The sequence below is a fragment of the Saccopteryx bilineata genome, chromosome 12, assembly GCF_036850765.1.
Source record: "Saccopteryx bilineata isolate mSacBil1 chromosome 12, mSacBil1_pri_phased_curated, whole genome shotgun sequence".
NCBI classification, from domain to species: Eukaryota; Metazoa; Chordata; class Mammalia; order Chiroptera; family Emballonuridae; genus Saccopteryx; species Saccopteryx bilineata.
The window spans coordinates 13,046,241-13,057,387 of record NC_089501.1 but is presented as its reverse complement, the minus strand read 5'-3'; the positions used below and the strand labels follow the sequence as shown (position 1 = coordinate 13,057,387).

Genomic DNA, 11,147 nt, shown 5'->3' with positions numbered 1-11,147 from the left:
CAGGTTCTTTGAGGAGAATCTATTTCCTCACCTTTCCAGTGTCTAGGCAGGTGTCCCCAAACTACGGCCCGTGGGCCGCATGCAGCCCCCTAAGGCCATTTATCCGGGCCCCCGCCGCACTTCCAGAAGGGGCACCTCTTTCATTGGTGGTCAGTGAGAGGAGCACTGTATGTGGCAGCCTTCCAGCGGTCTGAGGGACAGTGAACTGGCCCCCTGTGTAAAAAGTTTGGGGACTCCTGGTAGAGGGTACTTTTTTCCCTTGGATCTGGTTCCTTCCTCAGAGCCAGCAATGTAGCCTTTTTAAATCTCTCTTTTCTCTTTCTCACCTGTTCTTTGGTCATCCTCTCTTCTCAGACTACACACTTGCTTTCTTTTTATAAGGACCCATATAATTACATAGGGTCCACCCAGATAGTCCAGGATAATCATCCATCTGCAGATCCGTAAGCTAATCATGTCTGCAAAGTCTCTTTACTATGTAAGAAACATATTCATGGATTCTGAAGACTAGGCATTGGACATTTGGGGGGGAGGCATTATTTAGCCTACCATATAAGGCAAAGCAAAAAAAAAAAGTTTGCTTCCTTTACACTTCAAGTAAACTAACTGCATGTTGGCATTCTGCAAGTTTGTTTTCTACTTCAAGACCATTTCGATTATCCATTTTAACTGGTTTTTCTTCATTAAAATGGAGGCAGGTGGCACCCCTCAACTGTCATTTCTCTGAGGCCTTGTTACCTTCTAACACCAGCTTTCCTCACAATCTAAAAATAAAACCAAGGGACACTGATACAACTTTAAAATGAACTGGAAATAGCTTTTCCATTTTCTACATTGAGGGGCCATTGAGCAAGATTTAAACAGATCTTGGTTTAATTACTGCAGACATGTAGCACAAGCTCTTTTTCTTTCTTCTTATTTATTTATTTTGTATATTTCTGAAGAAGTGGGGAGGCAGACAGACTCCCTGTATGCGCATGACAAGGATCCACCAGGCATGCCTACTGGGGGGATGTTCTGCCCCTCCAGGGCCTTGTTCCGTTGCAACTGGAGCCATTCTAGCGCCTGAGGTGGAGGCCATGGAGCCATCCTCAGCACCCGGGCCAACTTTGCTCCAATGGAGCCTTAGCTGCAGGAGGGGAAGAGAGAGACAGAGAGAAAGGAGAGGGGGAGTGGTGGGGAAGCAGATGGGCGCTTCTCCTGTGACCAGGCTGGGAATCGAACCCAGGACTTCCACACAGCAGCAGCTGATGCACCACAAGCTCTTCTTCAATGCAGATTACAAATTCAGGATTCTCCAGGAATAATAAGCAGCATTTCAGTGGTGAAATGCTACAGAGTAGCACTTGCTCTCAGTGATGAAAACAGATATTTTAATGTCACTTCTACTTGAGAAAAGGGAAATAATTTGCAATTCATCTAAGAAATAGAGATTTTTAGCTCCCGGACATTATGTAGTAACAGGAAATTGATAAACCTTCCTGCCTAAAAAAATACTGAAAATCAGAAAAACATGACTTCATAAAAAGTATGCAGCGTAGCACTGTGACCCCCACAATTACCCCAGCTTCCATGCTGAAGGCAGTTTCCAGATGCACTGTGAGTCCAATCTACATTGATTCACGTCAGTCAAAAATTATGTTTCCACTGGATAAAACTGATACGAGCAAAACTAAGAAAACACGCTCGCACGTCAAGTAACGGGAGCAGCCACTTCTCGCGTTCCGGTGAACTCCACGGCCGTGACGTCACGCTCACGGAGACACTCGCGAGACCGGAGGGTGGGCGGCACCACCGGCCGGCCCCCACCGAGCGCGGCCTCTGGGAAGAAGGCAGACGTTACCATCGGGTGGAGAGGCTGCTACCAGCATGAGCGGCCTGGGTGGGGTCGAGAGGCCCCTTCTCCTCCAGCCCGGCAGCCCGGCTACTCACGACCCTGCCCCAGGTGACTCCGACCCACGCCAGTGCCTGAAGCTCCGTGAGGGGACCGAGGCGTCACAGGTGATGGCGGAGACGGGTGAGGGAAGCTTGGAGGCCGTCGCCCTCTCGCAGCCCCAGCTTCCGGAGGAGGGGGGAGCCCCCCACGACCCCGCGGGCTGTGGCAGTTCTCCCCAGATCCGAGTCGGTGGGGATCTCGGTTACGGAGCTACCGAAGCGGAGCAAGGAGAGGCCCCGCCTCCCGCCGAGGGCCTGGCAGCTGAGCCTGTGGCCATGGCAACGGGCGGCGGCCCTAACTCTGGCTGTGAGCAGGCCGAGCGGCGCGGCCCCGGTGCGGAGAAGGCTCTAGAAACCTGTGGCGCAGAGATGTCGGGGGCTGAGGTGGTCGCAGAGGCTCAGGCCGAGGAAGTGACCATGGAAATAAACACCACCCACTCAGCAGCAGTGGATGATGAGATGGTGGGAAAGGATGCAGTGGACCAGGAGAAAGTAGTGGAGCAGGAGATGGAGGGAGAGAACATGCCGGTAGGTGAAGAAATTGAAATGGCGGAGGAAAACAGAGAGGAGGGGGAGGGGGAGGCAAGGCCCCGGCTCCTGAATCTGAATCTGCGCATGAACCCCCTGGAGGCCATCCAGCTGGAACTGGACACTGTGAATGCTCAGGCTGACAGGGCCTTTCAGCAACTGGAGCAGAAGTTCGGACGGATGCGCCGGCACTACCTGGAACGGAGGAACTACATCATTCAGAATATCCCGGGCTTCTGGGGCGCTGCATTTCGGAACCATCCCCAGTTGGCCCCCATGATTAGAGGCCAAGACGCAGAGATGTTAAGATACGTCACCAATTTGGAAGTGAAGGAATTCAGACGCCCTAGAACCGGCTGCAAGTTCAAGTTCTTCTTTCGAAGAAACCCCTTCTTCAGAAACAAGCTGATTGTCAAGGAATATGAGGTCAGAGCCTCTGGCCGAGTGGTGTCTCTTTCCACTCCAATCATATGGCGTCGGGGCCATGAACCCCAGTCCTTCATTCGCAGGAACCAAGACCTCGTCTGTAGTTTCTTTACCTGGTTTTCAGACCACAGCCTTCCAGAGTCTGACAAGATTGCTGAGATTATTAAAGAGGACCTGTGGCCAAACCCCCTGCAGTACTACCTGCTGCGTGAAGGAGCCCGTCGAGTCAGACGTCGCCCACTCAGGGAGCCAGTGGAGATCCCCAGGCCCTTTGGGTTTCAGTCTGGTTAAACTTTGCCCTTGGACTACCCCTACGCAAGGTTCGCTGACCCCTCTTGCTGAACCTGTGCTTGGGCGTCAGAAATGGGTATGCCTTCTAGGCTTTTGTTTTCCTGACATTTCTGCAACCTTTTTTCTCTGGACATTTAGTTCTTTCAGCCTCAAGATGGAGACGTTCGTGGCCATGCTTCTCCGCTTCTATGTAGACTTCACGCTCTTCTGCATTACTGTCACATGCTGCATGGCTGTGATTCGCACTGCTGCTAAGCCAAGTTGCTTTAAATTGTACTGCCTTTATCTGCAGTGCTTGGACCCTATATGTTTCCAGGGCTTCTAGTCTGGATCTTACCACCTGGAATTCTGGCTTTGTCTAGGAGCCCACTCTACCCACTCTGCTCTGCAGTGCAGGCATATAGCCTATGGACATTTACAGGGCATTACTGCTATCAAGGGAGAGCAACAGTGGCCACTTGTTCTTTGTGACTTATGGGACTCCCTTGCACCTCTGGTCACCTAGTGTTGCCTGCTTCTGACAATGCCCACACTTCTTGGCTACTACCTACTGGATGAACACCTTCCAAACTGTTGTCAGCTTCTCTGATTTCTGGTAAACCAGAATCTCCAGAACTGGTTGTGGACCCAAGTTTCCTGTTAGCACAGATTTCCTTTCCAGCCCTTCGATTTTCTACCCAAAAGACATCTCCTTGATTCCTCACCCCCCCTTCCCCCAACCCCCATCATCCAGAAGCCTATGACATGTCAGACAAGTTGTTGAGGTGACAGGTTAGACCTTGCCCTACTGACAGGAGTAAGGATGGTGTCCAGGCTTTCTCAGCCCCATCTAGTGAATTCACACAAAACGTGGGCATACCTCTTTGTGCCTCCTTTCCTCATCCTGAACATGATTGTCAGGATAACAATATACCTTTTCTGTGTCTCTTATCTCAAAAAAAAATTAAAAAAATATATATATCTATAGAGAAACATCCGCAAAAGCAGACCTTTTAGTTTAATTTGGCTAGCTCCGTGATTTCTAGGGACAGGCTGTCCTGTAAAATAGGCTACCAGAGCTCTTATTTCCCTCTGCTTTCTTCCCTACCCTCCACCCTCCAATACTTGGATGGTTTAAAGGGAGACAGATCTAGGAGGAGCGAAAAGTGTTAACCTAGTTCATAATGGATGGAAGAACTAAAGAGTGTGATGGGTGCCCTGAGTAGGCAGAAGTGAGCCAGGTAAAAATTGGGCCTATAATTAAGATTGGCTGACTGAGAACCTTTAAGGAAAAGGTTCTTTTTATTAGTGGTGATGGGAAGAGAGAAATACTTTTTATCAGACTTTCCATGAGAGACTGAAGGAGATTGTAGTGTTAAATATGTTGCCAAGGGAAGAGTTCTTTAAAGAAATACAACTTTGGATGTGTTCTCTTTTGTTTTCATTTGACTTAATTTATGCAGAAGATTAATACTGTCCTTAACTTCACTAGTATTTAGTAAAATCTTGTTATTTTCTGAGTTTCTGCTTACTGGGAAAATTGAGCTATACAAGCTTTTTTTGCTTTCATTTGGCAACATTTAGAAAAATAACAATCTTACTTTCCCAGTATGATATAGAGACTTAAATGAATATTCATAGTGGTTTTGAACTTGTTTCTGTCAAAACTGTTCTCAAAATATAAATAACTCGGTCTTGTCAGATTTTCAAGACTTAGGAAATTGTTGTCTTCATGGAAAAATAACCTGCAAAGTATGTGTAATTTAATTGTCTTGATAATTTGCCCTGGTAACAACTTAGTAATCGATGTCTCTTTTCCCAAATAGTGTAAATATTATACTTGGGAGATTGCTCTGTCAAATTGGAAGTGTACCATTGGCATTTTTATCTTTCCTTATGTGCATGATGGTAAAATAAACGCATGTTACTGTTAAGAGTTCTTATTTTTCACCTTGCCAGCAAACATGCTTGAAATTATTCAAGATGACTGATTATGGAATTTAATAAATTCTTATATGGATACAAGCATTATACCAAAAAGAAAAAGAAAAAGGCACACTACTGTACCTTGCAAGGTAGGGAGGGATATTGCTTTTGTTTGCTTTAAAATGTAAACAACTGCAACTGCTACTCATGTTATCACTTTTTTCCTGTACAGTTTGTGCAGGATCCTCCCACCCCAGCCCCCTTAACATCCTTAAAGCTTCCAATTTTATCTGTGTAGATGAGAGTCTCAGATTATCCAGGCTCTTTTCAGTCATTTTTGCATTTAATAAGCACACATTCAGAGAATTCTTATGGTAAATTATATACTCTTCTAGTCCCATACTTTCTCAGCTGTAAAAATTTGTTCTTCAGACCTCACCACCTTCTATCTGTCACATCTTTCAAGCCTTGTGAGAAATAACTCTTCTGCCTTACACTTTTCTGTTCCCCTTAAGGAAGATGAAAAATATTTTAGGTACCGTACTTGGTGTACTTTGTAGGATCCTCTGTTCTAGAAAATAACACAATAATTCATTATATTGAATTGCATGATTATAAAGTCATTCTGTCAGGCCTCAGGAAGATAAGTATAGGAAGATAAAGTGCATTCCCTTTTGTTAAAGAATGGGGAAAGACTGATAGGCAAACAAATAATTGAAACAGTGATACAGTAAAATAAAAGATTTAGTCACAGGTTTTTCACTGTCCCTTTCTAGTTTGGCAGTTTATGAAAGCAGAGATGGGGGAGGGTGTTTTTACCTTCACTGCATCTAGCTTAATGTTTTCCACATAGTTGCCACCAGATAAATATGTATTGAATGACAAATGGAGGGAGGAAAAACCCAAAATAACCTAGTAGCCATAAAGACTTTACATAAGGAAATGAAAATAGTTTTCAAGGCATTTGTAAAATTGATGTAAAAAAATAATTGCAAAGCCTTTATTAAATAGAAGCAAGGTTCTTGTTCAAGTAATTAGAAAAGATCCAAACAGTATAACATTTTACTTTCCACTTGCCATCTTAATGGAGCAACTATTTGGTTAATGGTTGCTTAATAGAGCAACCATTTGGATCAACTTTGATGTACATCTTAAAGTGACCATTAAACTAGATATCAAAGGCTGTTAAACTCTAGACATATGCTGTCCAATACAGTAACCAGAAGCCTACAATGGCTGTTGAACACTTGAAATGTAGCTAATCCAAATTGAGATCTTGTGTAAGTATAAAATACATACTGGATTTCAAAGGTTTGGTATGGAAAAAAGAATAAAATATTTTAATGTTTTATGTTATTGAAATGATAATATTTCGATAACATTGGGTTAAGTAAAGTATACTAATTTCTTATATTTATCCATATTTTAGGGGTTTTTTTTTGTTTTTTTTTGTATTTTTCTGAAGCTGGAAACGGGGAGAGACAGTCAGACTCCCCTATGCGCCCGACCGGGCACGCCCACCAGGGGCAATGCTCTGCCCACCAGGGGGCGATGCTTTGCCCCTCTGGGGTGTCGCTCTGCCACGACCAGAGCCACTCTAGTGCCTGGGGCAGAGGCCAAGGAGCCATCCCCAGCGCCCAGGCCATCTTTGCTCCAATGGAGCCTTGGCTGCAGGAGGGGAAGAGAGAGACAGAGAGGAAGGAGCGGGTGGGGGTGGAGAAGCAAATGGGCGCTTCTCCTATGTGCCCTGGCCGGGAACCGAACCCGGGTCCCCCGCACGCCAGGCCGACGCTCTACCGCTAAGCCAACCGGCCAGGGCCTTATCCATATTTTAAATGTGGTTAATGGTAAATTTTAAACTACATGGGACAACATAGTTCTAGACATCTTGATGAATAACTCAGAGCATAAAAAAAAAACAAAATTAAACATTGCTAATTTCTCCCCATGAAATTTATTGTAACTTTAGAACAAGGGTTATCTAGTTTAAATTTAGGATAGGTAAAGTACAGGTCCAGGCCAGTGGGTAAAAAGGGTAACATGAAATGCCTTTAATCAACTTGTTCTTGACTACCTAAGATATACTCAGTACTTTGCAAAACGTACTGTGCAAAACTGTTTTTCTGGATATAAATAAGATAGGTCTCAGTGCCAAATTGGCACTGATAGTTATATTGGTTAATAAATCTCTAGAGACATTTAAGACCTATAGCTTTATATTTTTCTTAAATAAAATGTTCTGTATTTTTTGGCTTACAGATAGATGTACATGAAGCTCAGAGAATAAAATCATTTTAGTCATTAAACATACCATTTTGTGTATGTTACATGGGCTCCAAGTTTTAGTTATTAGCAACAGAAAGTCTGAATCTAGCTTTACATCAAGTCAATTGCTCACCCCTTGAAGAAGCATATTTTATATTTTGAAAATTAGTGTAGTAATTACAACCTTGCAGCAATTATTATTTTGTATGGATACTATATTAAGGCTTATATGGGATAGTAAAGATTGTCCTTGCCCTTGAAGAAGTTTGTATCTAATTGAGAGGGTGTCATTCCTTGGATGTTTTCTTTAGTGAATGACATACTCAAACTAGTCACATGCAGAAGAAAACTAGCACTCCGTTTGCCTAAAGGAAGTATAAGATGATCAGGACCACTCCCTCAGGGCCACTTCTCCTTCTTGTGTTAATATGTAATTGAAATTAATGTATAACAGATATAACCTTTATCCATTCATTAGTATAGGACAGTGGTCAGCAAACCGCAACTCACAAGCCACATGCAGCTCTTTGGCCCCTTGAGTGTGACTCTTCCAGAAAATACCACATGCGGGCGCAAAGACCAGCTTAGGAATACCCTAATTAAGTTAATAATGTACCTACCTATATAGTTTAAGTTTTAAAAATTTGGCTCTCAAAAGAAATTTCAATCGTTGTACTGTTGATATTTGGCTCTGTTGACTAATGAGTTTGCCAACTACTGGTGTATGAGATGTTTCACTTGTGAGCAGTACTTTCTCCATGTTTGAAGGGCTTTGTTTCAGCTCTGAATGTCCACCTTGATCCATTTTCTTTGACCTCAGAGGTTCTCAAGACCCACAGAATTTCCATCAGACTACATTAGGAAAATTTAGTATCGACTTTTTGGCTTAATTTTCTCAGGATTTGCAATTATTGTAATTTTCTTGAGAACAGGCCAGGAAGAAATGGTTTTATTAAAAATGAGAAGTATCACGTAAGTAAGCTGCTAATTTTTGTAAATAATAAGATGTCTGACTTGTGGCCTAAAGAGACAGGGAGGACACACTAGCTGGGATTGAATCACAGTTTTAGAATTTCCTCCAAGTACATTAGCCAAAATAAAGACCTTCTCTAAGCCTCTTAATGCAGGGATAATAATACCTATATTATAGCTAGTATTTCCCCAGTTGGATTTGGAGCGTTCATTACAAGTTTGTAGAGGGGATAACAATAACAACAAATACGTGGGAGCTCACTAGGTGCCAGATACTATTCTAAAAGATTCCAAGTAGTAACATTGTTAATAAAGGTTAGAGTGCAAAATTGCCAAGCCCAATGCCTGGCATACAGCAGCATGTAATCAATATAATTCTCATTTACCTTCCTCTCAATTTTAATTTCTCATTTAATTTACATTTAGATAAGTAGTCATTTAGCCTAATATTCTTCAAACCTGACTGCCATTATAAATAGCTGGGAGCTTTGAAAAAACTCTTGATATCTAGGCTGTACCCCAAACCAATTAAGTTAGATCCTAAGGTACAGACATGTCTGAGAATCATGGATAACTGTTCCTTGGACTCTTTTTTTTTTTTGTATTTCTCTGAAGCTGGAAACGGGGAGAGACAGTCAGACAGACTCCCGCATGCACCCGACCGGGATCCACCCAGCACGCCCACCAGGGGCGATGCTCTGCCCACCAGGGGGCGATGCTCTGCCCCTCTGGGGCGTCACTCTGCCATGACCAGAGCCACTCTAGCACCTGGGGCAGAGGCCAAGGAGCCATCCCCAGTGCCCGGGCCATCTTTGCTCCAATGGAGCCTTGGCTGCCGGAGGGGAAGAGAGAGACAAAGAGAGGAAGGAGGGAGTGGGGGCAGAGAAGCAAATGGGCGCCTCTCCTATGTGCCCTGGCCAGGAATCGAACCCGGGTCCCCCGCACTCCAGGCCGACGCTCTACCGCTGAGCCAACCAGCCAGGGCCTCCTTGGACTCTTCAAATGAGGGAATGCCCACTCTTTTCCCAGTTTTGTTACATTTACTCAGAAATCTATTATAACAGCTAGCTATGGCAAAGTTCCTGGCATATTGTAGGCTCTCAGCACATCTGCTCCATATTATAACCCCTGTAGTCTTGCAGAATGGAAATAGCCTTATTCTACAAAAGATCTCTTAAGTACTTGAAGACCATTATTAATTATAATCTATCTCTGCCCCCTCTATCACCACCAACAACCTGGCCATGATTCTTGGTCATCTTGGGAAGCAAGGCCACCACCAGTTCACACTTGGGTGAATTGAGGTGGGCTAGTATCACCTGAAAGGAGTGTTCTTGAATAGATAAAGGGGTCTATTAAGTTTTTGATTGCTTTGGATTGATTATACAGCTCTTACTAAGCCTGTACCACATGGCTACAAGTCACCTGAGTAAACAGGTGCCACTTGGCTCTATATATCATGCCTCCTTCCCCTTTCCAGGAGGAAATTTACCATGAGAATATGCTTCTGTCCATAGATCCCTTAAACTTGTTTAGTTTTGGAGTTGTTAGTATCTTTCTCTGGTCTCTGCCCTTGTCCGCCTTTGGAGTCTGGTTTCAGTACACCTCTATAAGTTTTCCCAAAAGACTCCAGAGAAAAAGAGTACAAAGTATGTAACTGGTATATGTGAATCCAGGCGGTTGAGTGGTTGGGGAGAGTAACTGGAAAAAAGCATAGCAAACTTTCAGGAGTGATAGTAATGCTCCATATCTTGATTTGAGTGATAATATAGATGTATTCATTTGTAAAACTTGTCAAATTGGCCTGACCAGGTGGTGGCACAGTGGATAGAGCATTGGACTGGGATGTGGAAGACCCAGGTTTGAGACCCTGAGGTCGCCAGCTTGAGTGCGGGCTCATCTGGTTTGAGCAAAAAGCTCACCATCTTGGACCCAAGGTCGCTGGCTCGAGCAAGGGGTTACTTGGTCTGCTGTAGCTTCCCGGTCAAGGCACATATGAGAAAGCAATCAATGAACAACTAAGGTGTCACAACAAAAACTGATAATTGATGCTTCTCATCTCTCTCCGTTCCTGTCTGTCTGTCCCTGTCTATCCCTCTCTCTCTGACTCTCTCTGTCCCTGTAAAAAAAAAGAAAGAAAGAAAGAAAAAAAAAACAAAAACAAACACCTGACCAGGTGGTGGCGCAGTGGATAGAGTGTCGGACTGGGATGTGGAGGACCCAGGTTCGAGACCCCAAGGTCACCAGCTTGAGCGCGGGCTCATCTGGCGTGAGCAAAAAGCTCACCAGCTTGGACCCAAGGTCGCTGGCTTGAGCAAGGGGTTACTCGGTCTGCTGAAGGCCCTCAGTCAAGGCACATATGAGAAAGCAATCAATGAACAACTAAAATGTCACAACAAAAAACTGATGATTGATGCTTCTCATCTCTCTCTCTGTTCCTGTCTGTCTGTCCCTATCCCTCTCTCTGACTCTCTCTGTCCCTGTAAAAAAAAACACAAAAACTTTCAAATTGTACACTTAATATCCATGCATTATAGTGTATGTAAATTACAATTTTAATAATAGATTTTAAAATATTGATGGGAATTCAAAAACTAGAACTCCATTTGCCCAATTCCAGTGTTTTGATATCTCTCCTGTGCTTAAATAAAAGTTGCTGACTCGACATGCACAACCTTATTTGTAAATTCTTTTTCCTGCTGTGTAATTCCATTTATAATTCCAATCTTGGAATTGCTTTTTAACTTTTTTTCCTTCAATGCCAGGCCAAAGTTGATCTCCCTAGACATTCCCTTAACTTGCAGACTTAGAGGTTCTATCATCTT

The 11,147-nt window shown here is 43.8% G+C and overlaps 1 protein-coding gene across 1 annotated transcript; it reads left to right on the top strand.

Annotated features, from left to right (window-relative positions):
- Positions 1-1,770: 1,770 nt before the first annotated feature.
- TSPYL1 (TSPY like 1) lies at positions 1,771-5,093 on the top strand. The gene has a single exon (XM_066247919.1). The coding sequence runs from the start codon at positions 1,870-1,872 to the stop codon at positions 3,178-3,180; it is 1,311 nt and encodes a 436-aa protein (XP_066104016.1). The 5' UTR covers positions 1,771-1,869; the 3' UTR covers positions 3,181-5,093.
- Positions 5,094-11,147: the final 6,054 nt, after the last annotated feature.

Coding starts and splice junctions, on each gene's coding strand:
- TSPYL1 (XM_066247919.1), top strand. CDS start 1,870: ATGAGCGGCCTGGGTGGGGTCGAGAGGCCCCTTCTCCTCCAGCCCGGC.